Raw genomic sequence first — 18,087 nt, 5'->3', positions numbered from 1 at the left:
CAGAACCCTGGCAGTTGCCTTCCTCCAAAAGTTTACATGTGAGGACCTAAACTTATATCTTGGTGAAGTCATTGCTCCTGGGGGGTCTCTGTTACTCCTATAGCTCCCAGAGATGGCCAGAGTCAGGCCCAAGGAAATCCTGGTAGCAGAAGTGCTGTTTGCAGACTTCCTGCTGTGAGGGACTCTTCCCTTGCAGGCTAGATTCCTGAGTATATGAAGCTTTCCACTTTGACTCATGTAGCCCTTTTTTGTTCCAGAGGGAACTGGCATGACCACAACTGGGGCTTCTCTTGCTTCTCCAGATAGTCCAGATAATTTAGCGGCAGGTTCACTCTACCTGAAGTCTGGGATTCAGCAGAATTCCCATTCAGTATCTCATGCTCCAGAGGTAGCCCAGTTTTTTTTAATGACACATATATGTACACACACATGTACATATATACACATACACAAATGTACACACATATTAATATGCATTCAGTTCAGTTCAGTCGCTCAGTCGTGTCCGACTCTCCGCGACCCCATGAATCACAGCACTCCAGGCCTCCCTGTCCATCACCAACTCCCGGAGTTCACTCAAACTCATGTCCACAGAGTCGGTGATGCCTTTACTTAATACATATTAATTATAGGGTTAATATATAGACTATAAAGAATTTTTACACATCAATAAGGAAAAGTTAGGGAATTCCCTGACAGTCCAGAGGTTAGGACTCTATGCCTTCACTGTTGAGGGTCCAGGTTTGATCCCTGGTCAGGGAACAGAGACCTTCCACAATCCACATGGTACAGCCTGGGGATAAAAAAGTTAAAAAGCCCAAAAGGAGGCTGGACAAAGGATATGAATCAAGAACTCACAAAGGAAGAAATGCAAATGACCAATAAACATATAAAAAGAGGCATAATTCCATTAATATTTGGAGATTAAAAATAAAAACAAGACACCATTACACACCTAACAGATTGACAAGTATTTAAAAGTTTAATAAAATATTGTCAGGGATATGGAATGTAAATTGGCACAGCCAATCTGGAGGTACTTAAATATCAAAAATTTAAATGCATAATGATGTGATATGTTAATTTTATCATCCCACTGTCCTTGAGAACTAGAAGTCTTAACATGGGAGGAAAGTGTGGTAGGCAGGCTCTAAGATGTCCTCCAGTGACCACAGTTCCCAGTATTCAAAACCTTACATAATCCCCACAACCTTTAAATAGCTGCTTCTAACCAATATAATGGGCTTCCCTAGTGGCTCAGATGGTAAAGAATCTGCTTGCAATGCAGGAGACTTGGGTTCAATCCCTGGGTTGGGAAGATCCCCTGGAGGAGGGCATGGTAACCCACCCCAGGGTTCTTGCCTGGAGAATCCCCAAGGACAGAGGAGCCTGGCGGACTACAGTCTATGGGGTCACAAAAAGGCAGACATGGCTGAGCAACTAAGCACACACAACCAATATATACAGTAATGTTGAGGCAATGTCACTTCTGTCAATAGGTGACCAAAAACACTGTGATTTCTGTTTGGTAGCTGATGCTCACCCCTGGGGATTTTGATGAAGCAAGCAATCATGATTTAAACAAAACAAAAACACAATCTATAGACTTCAAGAGAATAGTTGCAAATGATGTGACCTATAAGGGATGATTTCCAAAATACACAAACAGCTCATACAACACAATAACAACAATAACAAACCCCAACCAACCAGTCAAAAAATGGACAGATCTAAACAGACATTTCTTCAAAGAAGACATACAGATGGCCAAAAGGCACATGAAGTGTTCATCATCGCTAATTATTAGAGAAACACAGGTGATACAATGAGGTATCACTTCACACCAGTCAGAATGGCCATCATCAAAAAATCTACAAACAACAAATGCTGGAGAGGATGTGGAGAAAAGGGAACCTTTCCGCACTGTTGTTGGAAATGTAAACTGGAATAGCCACTATGAAGAACAGTATGGAGATTCCTTAAGAAACTAAAACTAGAGCTACCATGTGATCCTGCAATCCCACTCCTGGACATATATCCGGAGAAAAATATGGTTTGAAAGGATACATGCACCCCAGCGTTCACTGTGGTGCTATTTACAATAGCCAAGACATGGAAAACCTGAATGTCCATCAATAGATGAATGGATAAGCAAGATGTGCTTACCGTTGTGCCACCTGGGAAGCCCCAGCAAATACAATGCAATAGGAAAAAAGAAATGAAGGGGAAATCTAATTGAAAGAGACAAGACTTATCAGCCAAACACATTTGGCGGATATCATGGGGGTCCTGATTTAAGCAAACATTTAAAGACATGCCCTTCATGTCTTTCCACTTGAGCAGAGAGAAGTGAAGTAACTCACCTACAGCCACAACAGTGGACAGGAACAAACCACAGCACAGCAGTGCCCTGCCACCAAGAAGCAAACGTGTCTCTCCTCTCACCCTTCAGCTTTCCCTGCTCCTCTTCCCATCCAGCTCTGGCTGCCTGCAGAGATCCTGCACCTGGCTGCACTCACTCCCCATGTCTCCCGTCCTAGCTCCAGCATCATTAACATCACCTGACCTCCAGGAATCCATCCATTTCTTCCTCTTGTTCACCACCAGGGTATCTGCACCACCCCCTCTCCCATTGCTTTCAAGACAGAGCTAGTCACACAAAATACTTGACACCTGCTTAAGTGGTTTCACCTGTGTTTTCTGGATAAGGGAGAACAACTTTCTGGGGGCTGGGGTGGGTTGTTGTTGTTCAGTTACTACGCTGTGGCTGATTCTTTTCGATCCCATGAACTGCAGCCCGCCAGGCTTCCCTGTCTTTCACTATCTCCCTGAGTTTGCTTAAACTTATGTCCATTGAGTTAGTGATGCCATTCAACCATCTCATCCTCTGTCGCCCCCTTCTCCTCCTGCCCTCAATCTTTCCCAGCTGTGGGGGGTTGGGGGAGGACAAAGTTTCTGGATGCTTAGTAGGAGAGAGCACTAGACAGTCAGTCAGTCTCGAATACTTTGCACAATTTCGCCTGCCTGGGAGGTGACAATCACTTCATGTCACCAAGCTCAGTTTACTCAACAGTGAATGTGAATGGTAAATAGCATGTCTTCCTCTTCTAGGGGGACGGTGAGGAGCACCTGTGAAACCCCAGGGGAAAGCTTTTTAGTCTACACCATAAGGCCTCTGCACCAGCCCATCCCCTTCCTGAGTCACCCTCCCACGCAGCACCAACTCCCTCACCTGCTCCAAATCTTAGGTCAAATACCTCCTTCTCAGTGAAGCCTTCCCTGACCACCTGAGTTAATGAAACCCCACTCCTTTATCCTGCTCCATTATCTTCTGTTTCCAAAACACTTTATTACACTATCATTTATTATGTGCTGTGCTTAGTCGTTAGTCGTGTCCAACTCTTCGTGACCTCATAGACTGTTGCCCACCAGGCTCCTCTGTCCATGGAATTTTCCAGGCAAGAATACTGGAGTGGGTTGCCATCTCCTTCTCCAGGGGAACTTCTGGACCCAGGGATTGAACTCGTGTCTCGTGTCTCCTGCACTGGCAGACAGATCCTTTACCACTGTGCCACCTGGGAAACCTCATTTATTATACTTACTGTTTATTGTTTTTCTCAAGCAGGGTTCCCTGATGTGTCCCAAGTCCCTGCAACAGTGCCCACTGGCCTAAAGTGGTGCTCAGTAAGTGCTGCTGACTGGCTGAGTGCTCTGCTCACTGCCTGAACTTCCCGTCTTTTCTAGATGCTCCTCTGCTCACAGGCACTGAAAATCCTTCATGTCACTGTCGTGAGGCTGTGTGTGTGTTATCAGCTACTTTGGACTAGACTGATGAAAGAGAAACTGAAAAACAAAACAAAACAAAAATGCAACATTCCCCGATTCTCCCTTTGGTTTCCTTAGGTCGCAGGCCTGCCCTATCAGGCCATTTCCTCCCATCTCTCCTCTCCTCCCCTGTGCTTTTCTCCTTTCTGCCTTGAGCCTCTCTCTTATGTGTGCTTTCTCCTTTGTCACCTTATCTTTGCCTTTCTGGAAAGGTGAGACAGGAAAGGGCTGTCTGAGCCCTGGGGCTGGAATCTCAGAGGGACCAAACTGAAGGTCTGTGTTGAAGGTGAGCGTGGTCTCTAGTAGCACCCTAGCTAAGGACATGCAGCTGAGTCCTTGTCCTTGTGTCCCGAGATGCTGCAGGGGGCGGGTGCAGTGAGGACTGCAGGTCTGCACTGTACTTGTAAACATGGACAGTTCCTTTCCCCTCACCCTGGGAGTTCATGTGAAGGGGAGAGAGAAGGCATAGTGGAAGCTCTGGAGCAGCGGCTTTTTCCTAAAGCAATCGTTTACAGGGATGACTTAGACTTCCTAAGTGATGAATCTGCCTGTGCAGAGCAGAGAACGCTGCCTGGTTTCCCAACCACCTCAGCCACCTGCCCATTGCACTTCACGGGCATCTCACTCCTCTGAGGGTGGGGCTGGCAGTGGGGAGCATAGGTGTAGGGGCAACATGCAGATTAGGGGTTGCAGTGGGAGGATGAGAAGGAAATGGATTTGCCTGACACCTCTAGCTGTAGAAGAACCATCAGGACTGTCTGGGGTCCTGATATTCAAATGTGCTCCATGAACCAGCAGCATCAGCATCACTGGGAGTTTGTTGAAAATGCAGATTCCAGGGCTCCACCATTACCTTTTGAATTAGAATCTATTTTAACAAGATTCCAGATGATTTGTAGATACTCTAAAATTCAATAAGCACTGTTCTGGGGACTTCCCTGGTGGTCCAGTGCTTAAGCCTCCGTGCTTCTACTGCAGGCAGCATGAAGTTCCATCCCTGGTCAGGGAATTAAGATCCTGCATGCCCCGAAGTAAGGCCAAAAAAAAGCACTATTTTAAATAGTCTGCATTTAGCTAATGTTCTGTTTCCAAATGAAACAGTCAAGGAATTTTAGTTGTTGTTGTTGTTATGGTCCCCAAGCTATAAGGAAAACCAAATATATATATATATATATATACATACACATATGTATTTACATATATATACACACACACACCTATATATATTTACATATACACACACACATATATAGGCTTAACTTTTTTAAAATAAACTTTGAAGACATACTTAGCATGGTATATTTTTAAGTTGAACTTATACAGTTCCTTTCTTTTGAAATTCTGATTAACATTTTGACAGTGGAAAAAAGTATGATGAGATTGTCAGCAGAGGCATTTAATATTCCATTTAGTTCAAAGAGGATACTTAAAATTCTACCAGCTGATCACCAAAGAATTGATGCTTTTGAATTGTGGTGCTGGAGAAGACTCTTGAGAGTCCCTTGGACTGCAAGGAGATCCAACCAGTCCATTCTAAAGGAGATCAGTCCTGGGTGTTCATTGGAAGGACTGATGCTAAAGCTGAAACTGCAAAACTTTGGCCACCTCATGCGACGAGTTGACTCACTGGAAAAGACTCTGATGCTGGGAAGGATTGGGGGCAGGAGGAGAAGGGGACAACAGACAATGAGATGGCTGGATGGCATCACCGACTCGATGGACGTGAGTTTGAGTGAACTCCAGGAGTTGGTGATGGACAGGGAGGCCTGGCGTGCTGTGATTTATGGGGTCACAAAAAGAGTCGGACATGACTGAGCGACTGAACTGAACATTCATTAGATGGTATTATTTCTTAGGTAAATCTCAGTGTACATTTATTGAGTTATATTTTCAGTGCTTTACAAGTCTGTCTTAATCTCATGTATCCTATGAGAAGGGCACTCTTACCCCCTATTAAATTTATAGATAGGGAGACTGTAGCATAGGGACATTTAATTAAACTGCCCAAGGTCACAGAGCTCACAGATGGAGAGGCAGGTACTGAACCTGGACAGTGTGGTACCTGACTTGTGTGTTTAACCCTGACAGTAAATGGCCTGGACCTGCTGGTCTCCCCAGTTAAGCGTAAGCTGCCTGAGGTCAGATGCTCCGTTTCTTTATAATCTCAATGACGCTGCTTACAGTGGCCTTCCACATGGCTAAACTTCTAAAGCCTGTGACAGAAAAGGCTATGAATAAAACAGAAACATTGCAAAGGGTTTATTATTATTGGCCTCATCACATGGCACGTGGGATCTCAGTTCCCTGACCAGGAATCGAGTCTGTGCCCCCTGCATTAGGAGTGTGGAGTCTTAATCACTGGACCACCAGGGAAGTTCCACAAAGGTCTTAAAGTATCATCTGATTCGTTATTTAAAACAAAAATGGGAACCTTACATATAGTAATGACCTGCACTGAGAATTTGGAGTTCAATATCAAAATTGGACATGGATTTCTAAACCATCAAATCTATAGGCTTCACACCAGGGGTAATGCTGCTTAGTAAATGAGTTTGCCAACCATTCCAATGAAAGTATTAAAGAGAACATCCATTACATTCCCGGGGATATTGTTGACAATGATAATGATTTTCTAAGGAATAGGAACAATTCTTATTCCCCCAAACCTTATTGCGTTTAAAATGTCACTTTTACAAAAAAAAAAAAACTCACCTCTGAATATCCTTTGAGTATATACACAAATGCTAGTCATTTAGAGTTGTTCAATATTAAGTATTACTCAATAATGGCCCCTACATACCAATTTATTTCCAGGTAAGATTTGGTTGCTTTAAGGGAAATTGTTAGAAATGAACCAAGGGATAGGGAAGAAGGAAGCTGCCCAGCAAGTGCCCACATGCCCACACCCACAGTCATCCACTCAGATGACAGCAGCACATGGTCTGCAAAAAAATCATGCATTCCAAAGCAAAATAAATTTCTTAAGAGTAAAATAAGCCATTTGAATATCTTACTTTCCCAAGGATCACCTCACTGAAGGGCCCTGGTGGTCCACAGGGTTAGTTTAGTCCAGTTTGACAACAGTATGGATTCTAAAATGCCTAATGAGGTTGCAGTGATGACTGAAAGCTTTCCCACACTCATCACACTCATACGGTCTCTCTCCAGTGTGGCTTCTCTGATGTTTTATAAGGAGTGTTCGCCTACTAAAGCTTTTACTGCACTGACCGCACTGATAGGGTTTCTCACCAGTGTGGATTCGGAGATGCTGGAAAAGCCCTGCATTCTGACTGAAGGCTTTCCCACACTCATTACAGCGATAGTGCTTCTCCCCAGTGTGTATTCTCTGATGCTGAACAAGATACGAGCTCAGGCGGAAGGTTTTCCCACACTCTTTACATTCATACGGTTTTTCCCCTGTGTGGATCCTTCTGTGTCTAATGAGGCCATTGCTGGCACTGAAGGCTTTCCCGCAGTCCTTACAATGATAGGGTTTCTCTCCAGTGTGGCTTCGCTGATGTTCAATCAGGCCTGACCTCTGGCTGAAGGTCTTTCCACATTCTTCACATTCATATGGCTTCTCCCCAGTGTGGATTCTCTGGTGCTGAATGAGAACTGAACTCTGAGTAAAGCTTTTCCCACACTCGTTGCACTTGTGACGTCTCTCTCCAGTGGGCTGTCTGCTCTGTTTTTCTGCCCTGCTCTCACGTTTACACATTTCTTTATATTTAGAATCTAAAGGAACATCTCTTTGGAGTCTGCTAGTCTCAAAATGTCCCATTTCTTTTAAGACTTCCTGTTTTGATGTCAAGTCCTGGTTTTCAAGGACAGTTTCACCATCTAGAATAATAAACAGATCAATGTCATTTTTTTCCTTTATGACACAGTATAACCATAGGATGGGAAAGAGGAAGATTGATGTCAAATATACACAATTAGGATCCAAAACTGGCAGTGTAATGTAACAACCTAAATCGAGATATGGAGACAAAGTAAGGGGTAACCAGCACCTGCCGAAATGGCTGGAGGAGGTCACCTAGACAAGGTGAGGCTCCCAGAGAAGATGTACGCAAGCAGGCACCGTGAAGGGCTTACTACAAAGCAGGGGCTGCTTTAAATGTTTTATATATATTAACTTATTAAATCTTCAAATGACTCTCTGACTCTGTACTCTGATTATTTCCATTTTACAGATGCATAAACTGAAGGCACAGGAAGGTTACTTGACCTGTTCAATGTCACATAGCTTCTAAGTATCAGTGCTTAAATTCCAACTGAAACAATTTGGCCCGAGTCCACAGTCTCAACTATTACCCTATATTGAACCACCAGAGATCCTCTGAATGGACCTGAAAACGTCCTTACCTTGCTCTCCAAATTTGTGGAGCCCAAAAGATTCACATTTGAGCTGTGTCACCATGGACTGAAGTTGGAAAGCTGTTGACTCCTGCTTGGCCTTCAAATGTACTGCATCCCCTGAAAGCATTTCAGCAAGTCCATGTTCACAATCTGGGGCCTGAAGGCAGGTAGGTATATTTGGGTTCATAAGAGGAGGACTACTGGAACCTGGACTCACACTCAATGAGAGAGATCATATGGAACTGTATGAGCCATTTTATGCAATTGCACAGTGGAAAGCCCAGAGTATAATTCCACACCCAAAAGCAGAAGGGGGAGAACAAGAGTGGCCCAATGTAGTGTGATGGTTTAAAATATGTTCGTAAGCTCTTCAATGTTATTTCCACTAAAAGGTGGAGCCTGATTTCTCTCCCCTTGAGTGAGAGCTGTACTTAAAATAGCTCCTTTCTACTGAATAGAATGTATGGCAGAAGTCATTGTATATAACTTCTGAGACTAAGTCATAAAAACATGAGGATTCATCCTTATCCTCTCTTCCTCTATTTCTGTCTCTCTCTCAGGGAAGCCAACTGTCATGCTGTGAGGACACTCAATGAGCCCTAAGGAGAAACCCAGTAAAGACCCCTGCCAACAACCAGTGAAGAACCAAGGCCCCCTACCAACAACCATGGGAGTGAGCCATCTTGAAAGTGGATCCACCAGCTGCAATAGGTCTTCAGGGGACTATAATCTTGGTTGACATCTTCACTGCAACCTCATGAGAGATTCTTCTAAGTGGCTCCTGAAACCTGATTCAGAAACTGGGAGGTAATTTTTTTTTTTTAAGCCATTAAAGCTTAGGGGATTACTTGTTACCCAGCAACAGAGAACTAATACATGTGGCTACAACCAACCAACCTGGGTCACCAAACTTCACCCTTCATTTCATATTCTATGTCCAGAAGGCCATCTTCCTCCTCTCACCTGGTTCTCTGGTTCACTGAGCTCTCGCTCCAGGTCTTCAACTGCAGCCACTGCCTCCTCCCCACTCTCAGGATGGTGCTCACGTACCCAGGCCTGGAGCTCCTTAGGAAGGATGGTCAGGAACTGCTCTAGCACCAGGAGCTCCAGGATTTGCTCCTTGGTATGTGTGTCTGGCCTCAGCCACTGATGACAGAGTTCCCGAAGCCGGCTCAGTGCTTCTCGGGGACCAGGAGTCTCTTGATAACAAAAGTGTCTAAAAAGTTGGCGGGAGGCCTCCTGGCCAGAAAAGTTGTTCTCTCGAAGGTAGGTTTCTTGGTCCCAGATAGGGTCTTTCTCCACCTTCACAATCTTAAGTCCATCCTGTTTCCCTGCTGAAGCCATTCTGGGATGAACTTAGAAGGGCTCAATCCAGCCTGGGGTGGACGTGTAAAACTGATTTAGGATCCTCTGATCTAATCTTCTTCAGAAGGATGCACCTGATGAGAAAAATTATGTCTTAATGAAATAAATAATGGGGAAATAAACAGTATAAGAACAATAATATCATACTATCATTCATGTTAATAAAAGGTATACATATGTATGTTTAGAAACTGAAATTTTAAAAAAGGCATATGGCAGAATACATTACTGACCCCATTTCTTCACCCTTCCCTGTAGACACGGACTTTGTTGTGTGCTCCTGCTATGATTCTGGGTTCAATACATGACCTGACTTGGCCAGTGTAATACTAACAAGTGTGATGGAAGCTAATGTGATTGCTCTTGCATGCTCGTGCCTTCTGTAACTGCTAAGAGGATATATTGGCTTTCAGATGGAGAAGATGAGACCATCCTAGGTCAGCTAACAGCCAGATATCCTCTCCCCCTCCTGCCCCGCCCCAACATGTGAGACTCCAGCTGAGATCTGCAGAGCTCACAGCTGCCTGCAGATGTACAAGTAAGCACTGCCTAGATCACCAAACCCCACAGACTCATGTACTAAATAAATGTTTATTGTTGTTATCCTGCCAAAGACTTGCAACTGTTTGTTACACCACATTATTATGGCTGTGAAAAACTATTGTAGAGGGATGGCCTCTGGGAAGGGAACGAGGTAACTTAGAATGAGAGAGGAAGGACATTTTACTCTTCACATAATACCCTCTATATTTTTTCTGATTCTTGAGTCATTTGAAATAAAGCACTTATTCCAAAAAAATAAAGGGACTTCCCTGGTGGTCCAAGGGTTAAGAATCTGCCTTGCAGTGCAGGGGATGTGGGTTCAACCCCTGATCGGGGAACTAAGATCCTGCATGCTGCAGAGCAACTGAGCCCACATGCCACAATTAGAAGTCTGCACAGTGCAGCAAAAGAGAAGATCCCAAGTGCCGCAACTAAGACCCAAGGCGGTCAAATTAATTACATTTTAAAAAAGAAAAGAAACAAGAGGCTTTAACCAAATGTCTATAGAGCAAAGAGTAGAAAAAACATAATTCTGACAAAGTGTGAAGCAGTGAAACAATGTGGCTTAGAAGCAAGTACATTTGAATTGGGCCTGAAATAACTAACAGAAATTAGGCAGAGACAGGGCGCTGGCAGGAGATTCAACATCACAAGTCAAGCAAACAACAGACTCTAACCCTAACCCATTTAACATGCATTAGAGGATAAACAACAAAATGTACACAGCTGAAGAGTAACAGTGATTATGAGAATACTGAGACTTTACTCTGAATGCAACAGGAGATTAAAAAATATGAAAGAGCAGTTAAGAAGAGAGAATATTTCATATATATATCTTGTTGACGGCTCTTTCATACATATAATATATAAATATATATACATATTGTAATATAAAATATTAAGACACTACAACATTAATATACAGGAGCTTCAGAAGAATGTAGTGAATGACTGAGAAATAATAGTTGATGAGAAAAAATTAAGAATTTTCCAGAAATGAAGGCCTAACTTCTCAGATCAAGAGTGTACATCTAGACATAACAGAGTGAAACTGAAGTCTATTGAGGATAAGGAGACGATCTTAATAGCTACCAGAGGAAAAGAGAAACACAGCAAAGTGCTCACTAACAGGGTCTAGAAGGCAATCAGAGTGGAGAAATGACTGTTAACAGAGAACTTACCTCCAGCTAAATATAAATAAATAGAGCAAAATGAAGTTATTTACAACCCACAAACACTTCCTACGAGAGTAAGTAAAGGATACAGAGTTCAGCAAAGAAAGGTGAACTCAGAAAGAAGGTATGAAATAGAGGAAATAACATAAGCTCAAGAACTGACAAAATATGGTGATAAATTTAAATGATTATGGGGGAAATCTCTTGTATTAACTCACATGTAAAATGATGTACATAAAAGATTACTTACTGCAGCACTGTTTGTGAGACAAAGGTTGGAAACAACCCAAATGGCCACCAAGATGGGACTAGGTAAATACATTATAGTAATCCATACAGTAATCCATAACTACTGCTATGCAGTTTTTTAAAATGAGGAAGCCCTTTATGTACAGATATGAAAGGATGGGCATGATCCATTTAGTGAAAAGAGCAGGGTAGAGAGCCACCATGAAAAATATTAACAAAAGGGAAAGGGGAAGAAAAAAAATATACATATATATATTTGGATACCTGAACAACATTACTTGTCCCTGGGAATGGGAAATAAGTGGTTGGGAGCAGGTATGATGTGGAATTTTTCAATGGATAGCCCTTATTACATTTTTTTACATGAGAATGTTTTACTGCACAAAAGGGGAGGAATATAAAACTAAAATTCTTTATAATAACAAGATGTGGTAGATGGTCAGTTCAGTAAAAGGAGTGTATTAATTAATGCCTTTGGTGTCAGGAGAATAGAAATACTGAACAATAGACTTCATTTTAAAAATTCTAAAAGTAAACACACATCTTATAATTTAAGGGTAAATCAACAAGGAATTGGAGCAAATGGAACTCTCATACATTGATATGATAGTTTAATGGGTACAACCACTTTGAAAAATTCTTCAGAACTATCTCTTAAAGCTTCAGAATAAAAATGTTCTGCAGCTGTGGTATCAAATAGCCCAGAACTGATCTATTCAATCAACAATTCATTTCAGAGAACACATTTTTGTAAGTCCATCAATCAGTGACAACCCATAGCTTTCGAAAATCAGTCGGGAATGACTTGTTCCAATAAACAGCTCTGAGTGCCAACTAATGAACAACAGTTTGTCCCATGAAACCATGCCTCCACAGATGTCAGCCCACTGAACCCCATGCTTCTCAAAACCCTTATGTAAGAGCAGCAATCTCTTCTGTACCTAGTGAGGACTGTACCTAGGTCCTAGTGAGAGGATCTCTTCAGCTGTCTTTTCATTTCAGATACCGAGTGATGGTCTCAACATTTTTTGACAGGATGAGTGTCTGTGTACCCCCTGATCCAGTAATTCCACTGTTGGATTTGTACCCCAAAGAAACAAGTGCTTATGCCCACTAAAAGCTAAAAATACAGGAATGCTCAGAGCAGTTTTATTCAAAATAGTTCCAAACTAGAAATAACCCAATTGTCCCTCAACCCTCAACTTGCAGAATAAATAGTGGAACTGTGGTAGGCAGAATTCTAAGATTGCCCTATGATCTCCATCATGTTATCATTCCCTTAAGATTGTTAGTTTACATGATAAAAAGTATCATTAAGATGTAATTAAGTTTAGCAATCAGTTGACCTTAGGAGGTCTCTAGGTGGGCCTAACCTACTATATAACTCCTTTAACAGCAATTTTTTTTTTAGCAGAAGAGGAAGTCAGAGTTGAAGCATGAGAAGCATTAGATACACAACCACTGACTTGCTGATGGAGGGAGCCACCTGTAAAGGAATGCAGGCAGCCCCCAGAAGATGAGACCTGTCCCCCAGGGGCAGCCAGCAAGGAAAGAGAGACGTTAGTCCTACCATGGACTTCAGATCTACAACTGAAAGAAACTGAATTCTGCAACTGGCTTAAGACTCTTGTATTTTCAAAACACAGTCAATAAATTTGGTGCCATTTACATTAACTACTCAAAGTTGTCCTATTTGATTCCTTCTGCTGTCCTGCTTCATGGCTCTGTTCCAGGGAGGAGTCCCTGTGTTGCTGGAACTTTCACCGTACTGGGGAAGATTAAAAAAAATTAACAGCAACAACAACAAAAGTAAGGAGGCAGATAAAATAATAAGCAGTTGTGATAAGTACTGTGAGGAAAACCAACCAGCATCAAGTTATCAAATAAAGGTAGGATCTATTAAGATAGGATGATGACAGGTGAGGTAGCTAATGACCCCTAAGAACAGTTAAGGACTGAGCTCTGGGGAGTAGAGGTGGGGGGTAGGGAGAGAACTGTTCAAAACCCCCAACAGGACATAGAAGTTTATTTTTTATTCTAAATGCACAGGAAAGCCACTGAATGTGTATGGGAGGGTAAGTGACAAGACTGGGTTTATGTTTTAAGAAGCTCTGCTGCTGGATAGCAGAGAAGGCAATGGCAAGCCACTCCAGCACTCTTGCCTAGAAAATCCCATGGATGGAGGAGCCTGGTGGGCTGCAGTCCGTGGGGTCGCTGGGGGTCAGACACGACTGAGCGACTTCACTTTCACTTTTCACTTTCACACATTGGAGAAGGAAATGGCAACCCACTCCAGTGTTCTTGCCTGGAGAATTCCAGGGACGGGGGAGCCTGGTGGGCTTCCGTCTATGGGGTCACACAGAGTCGGACACGACTGAAGTGACTTAGCAGCAGCAGCAGCTGCTGGATAGTAAGCAAGCTGAGGGAATGAAGGTGGAGGCAAGAGTGGAAGTAGAAAAGGCAAGCATCGAAAGAGTGGAGGTGGAGGCTGGTGCACTGGATCCAAAAGACAGCCACTTAGGTATAATGTTAATATATTCATCAAATTAACTTTGAAAAAACACAACTGAAAGGTGAAAGAGCTTAACTTTTGTTTGAAAAAAGAGCTTCAATCTTTGGGCAGATATTTAGGAGCTGTGCTAAGAGCTGGGTATAGACAGGCGTTTATAACTCATGGGGATAAAATTATAATACAGTGAGAGCCATAATCTTGAAGATGCGTACAAGGGAGTACGACAATTCATCCTAAATTCAAGATTCAGTTTCTATGTATTACATGTTATCCACAAAGCGGATTCACTTCAAAAACATTCACTAAGTGCCTATGTGTCAGGCAGCAAGTATATAAGAGAGTGATACAATTACAGAATCTTAAGTGTCATCTTCCTTAATTGAACTAAAAAAACCACGAGGTGGCAGAAAGAGTAAAAGAGCGCTTCTCTTTCTTTTTTCTGACACCACACGTGTGCTACCCAGGGATCTTAGTTCCTTCACCTGGGTTCTAACTTGTCCTATGCACTGCAAGCACCAGGTCCTAACCGCTGGACCGCCAGGGAATTCCAGAGTTTTTTTATTAGCTTCAGCATATTAGCAATTACGAAGAGATAATGAAAATAATAAACCACCTGCGTTGTAAGATAAATTCCAAGGGAAAACTGTTCACAATGGCAAAGAAAAAAGGAATAACTTAAATACCATGAGGAAACTGGCACATTCGTAAATGGAGATACTCCAGGAAAGGACTGGACTATCCTTCAACCAGGCAATAGGGTGGGAAGAAAGGAGGAGAAGGATTATTGTTATTATTTAGTCGCTAAATCGTGACTGAGACTTTTGAGACCCCCACGGGCCACAGCCCGCCAGGCTCCTCTGTCTATAGGATTTATTTCCCAGGCAAGAATACTGGAGTGGATCGCCATTTCCTTCTCGACCCAGAAGTGGAACTCACGTCTCCTATATTGGCAGGCAGATTGTTTACCACTGAGCCATCAGGGAAGCTCAAGGGAAGGATAGGGTTGTTTTAAATTAACAGACTTAACTACATACAACGAATGGTCTTTAATTGGACCCTAGTTGGTGTAAACCAATTGCAAAAAACACTTGTAGGACAACGAGGGTAAATTCGAATATGCAGTAGATGTCAGGTAATATTAGGGAATGCGCTTACGTTTAGTAGGGTGTGTTGATATTGGGGTTATGATTTGTGTATGTAAAATGTCCTTAAGTTTCAGAGATGCACATACAAAACTATTTAAGGGTGACAAGTCACGATGCTTGTAATTTATTTTGAAATATTTAAAGAAAAAATAGATGCGATAAATACTGTTTAATGTTAACACTTGTTAAATAAAAGTGATGGGTATATAGGAAGTTGGGCTTTTGACAAGGAGCGAAAGCAACTTCCGGAAGCCCCTCTTCCACCTCCTCACCTCGGGTCTGGTCACAAAGCTCCGCCTCCACAAGGGGGTCTTCTCCCACGACCCCAGCGGGGGCAGGGGCGGGACCTCCTTCTACCCGAGGCGTGTGCCCAGGTGACCACGAGAGGCTGGCGGGGGCCACGCCAGCGCAGACGTCCCCTCCTCACCTACTCCAGGACACCGATCTTAATCTTTCTGGGGCGGGCGAGTTGGAACGAAGTGCTTGAGGCCTTCGGGATAGCGGGAGCTCCAGGTCCGCCGCGCAGGTAGCATCACTCAGAAAACCTACAAAGGCCGGAAGTACGTCATCGTCCCGAGCCCCGTCGCCGAGCAGCCCTTGCCCTTCCGGAGGTTAATGGACTTGGTGACTACCTCATCACAAAGCTCGGAGCCAGAAGTCCAGCCCTAGGAGGGGAAACTCCCGCCCCCCGAGATTTCTGTGCTGAGTGGTTCCGGGCATCTAGAAGTCAGTGGTCGTAGCAACGCAAAATGTTAGGGCCGGAAGGGACTTCATTGTTCCTCCAGTTCTGGTTGTTACCATCCATTCCTTCCTGAGGCTCTCCCCTGACTGTGATCCCTTTAAAACCACAAAGGAGAGATGGTATCTGTGGTTGGATTTTTTTGTTTGTTTTTAACTCTGAAACTCTGTTTTCTGGAATCACAGTCTAGAAGGAGACACACAGGCACATAAACGAGTAACTACATACAGGCGGTCTGTATGTGAAAGGAAAGAAAAATGAAATGTAAGTCCATTAGGATAGTCCCTGGACCATAGTAGATGCTGCAGGGATAGATAGTATATGTTAAGTTGAATTTTTTTTTTAATCAATTCATTTAACAGATTCTCTTTGAAAGCATTCTTTGTGTCAAAGTTTTCCTCTAAGGACTGGACATAATAATAATGAACACAGGTCTTGACCTTTATGAAGCTTAAAAGAGAAATATAGACACTGGGAGATCTAGTATATATAATTTGAGTGAAACATAGGCATGAAATTGGAAAATCACATATTACAGATTTTGAAGTCTTAAAAACATCGCAAACATGAAAGTCAGAAAAAAATTTTATTAATTGCCTGACACATGTCTATAATAATTTTAAACTAGATTTTTGACTTTATATTCTTGAACTGTCTTTTAATGTTAATTTTGTAATTTAATTTTTCTAGAAAGAATGAAGATATATGTAGTCTATCCTCTAGCATAGCTGATCATTTTAAATGGTTGGTATTTGGGTAACCCTCTATCAAGTTCTTTCAGTTATGAGCTACAAGATGTTAGGATGTTTTAAGTTTTTTGTACAAGGACTAATCTGAAAATCTCTTATATCAATGACACTATCTAGATTGTTTTGATGTCCTCATTGTGTCAGTTTTATTTATTTATTTTTGGTGGCACCAAGGGCAGCATGCAGGATCTTAGTTCCTCCACCAGGGGTCAAATCTGTGTCCCCTGTGGAGTCTTAACCACTGGACCTCCAAGGAAGTACCAGTGTCAGTATTTTAAGTCAAAAGTTCAAGAAATACTAATCTCTTTCCACAGTGCTCAGTGATTCACATCATTTCATTAATTAGATTACTAAATAATCCAAGAGCCAATGGATTTATTCAAAATTTAGCTTTCCTCTTACTGTTTTTGTGTAATCTGAAATTTGTTTTGTTATAATTTGCTTCTTTATATCAGAATAAAAATCTGTTTATTTTATTGAATATGTTTTTCTCGTTACATTCTTTTAAATTTAAATTTTCTCTGTTCTGTAATAAACTGTCTTTATTTCAGAACTTATCACTTGTTCCTTAAATAATATCAAAAGGTCTTTCCAAATTGCAGATAAAATGACTTATTTCTAAGTCATTATCTTATTTCCTCATTACAGGTTTGGATTACACAGGGGCATGCATTTATGAAAACACAAACTCTACAATGAAGATAATACATTTTAGGATTCCCCTGGTGGTCCATTGGTTAAGAATCCACCTAATGCAGAGGACACAGGTTCTCGGGAGATCTCACATGACACAGGGCGACTAAGCCTGTGCACCACAACTACTGAGCCCACACTCTAGAGCCTGGAAGCCAAAACTACTGAGCCTCTGCGCTGCAACTATTGAAGCCAGTGTGCTTAGAGCCTGTGCTCCACAACAAGAGAAGCCACTCAATGAGAAGCCCATGCACCACAATGAAGAGTACCCCTCGCTTGCCATAATTAGAGAAAGCCAGAGTGCAGCAATAAGGATCCAGTACAACCAAAAATAAATAAATAAAAATTTAAAACTTCTACAAGCTTGCTGAACTTTTATGAATCATCATAATTTGTTCAATTATCTTGGACTTTCTATTTAAACAATTGAGCATATTCCTTAAAACAATTATGCATTGTAAAAAAGAACAGAGAATGTTGTACATCATCTAGTTATACAAAGGGTTAAGTCTCAACCTGCTGCAGTTGCCCATCAACAGTTGGAAAAAACAGAATGAAACATTCTGGGCTTTGGATAAAGGAGCCCCTAGATGATTAAGATGGAAATCTAAGGAAGAATTTCAATGACCCTAGATTCTTGCATCTTCCCATGCATAGAAAAGCGCAAAAATCATTAACTTGAGATATTTGTTCTTTGTGATTAGCAGTGATCTTTTACACAATGGTGTGATCA

General features: G+C 42.2%; 1 protein-coding gene across 2 annotated transcripts; it reads right to left on the bottom strand.

Moving 5' to 3' along the window:
- Positions 1-3,198: 3,198 nt before the first annotated feature.
- On the bottom strand, positions 3,199-15,750 carry ZSCAN31 (zinc finger and SCAN domain containing 31). 2 transcript variants are annotated; one of them, XM_088831457.1, is made up of 4 exons: positions 15,446-15,750; positions 9,148-9,623; positions 8,191-8,341; positions 3,199-7,665 (listed from the first exon to the last, which is right to left on the bottom strand). In XM_088831457.1, the coding sequence occupies exons 2-4, from the start codon at positions 9,526-9,528 to the stop codon at positions 6,890-6,892; spliced, it is 1,308 nt and encodes a 435-aa protein (XP_088687583.1). In that variant the 5' UTR covers positions 9,529-9,623; positions 15,446-15,750; the 3' UTR covers positions 3,199-6,889. The 2 variants fall into 2 exon arrangements, with proteins under 2 accessions (XP_088687583.1, XP_088687584.1); XM_088831458.1 differs by having other exon boundaries at positions 15,601-15,750.
- Between the last annotated feature and the right edge of the window lie 2,337 nt (positions 15,751-18,087).

The sequence above is a fragment of the Moschus berezovskii genome, chromosome 23, assembly GCF_049115385.1.
Source record: "Moschus berezovskii isolate FMDL1 chromosome 23, NW_MosBer_1.0, whole genome shotgun sequence".
In the NCBI taxonomy this organism is placed as follows: Eukaryota; Metazoa; Chordata; class Mammalia; order Artiodactyla; family Moschidae; genus Moschus; species Moschus berezovskii.
The sequence above is the reverse complement of the archived record's forward strand: the minus strand, read 5'-3'. Positions and strand labels throughout refer to the sequence as shown.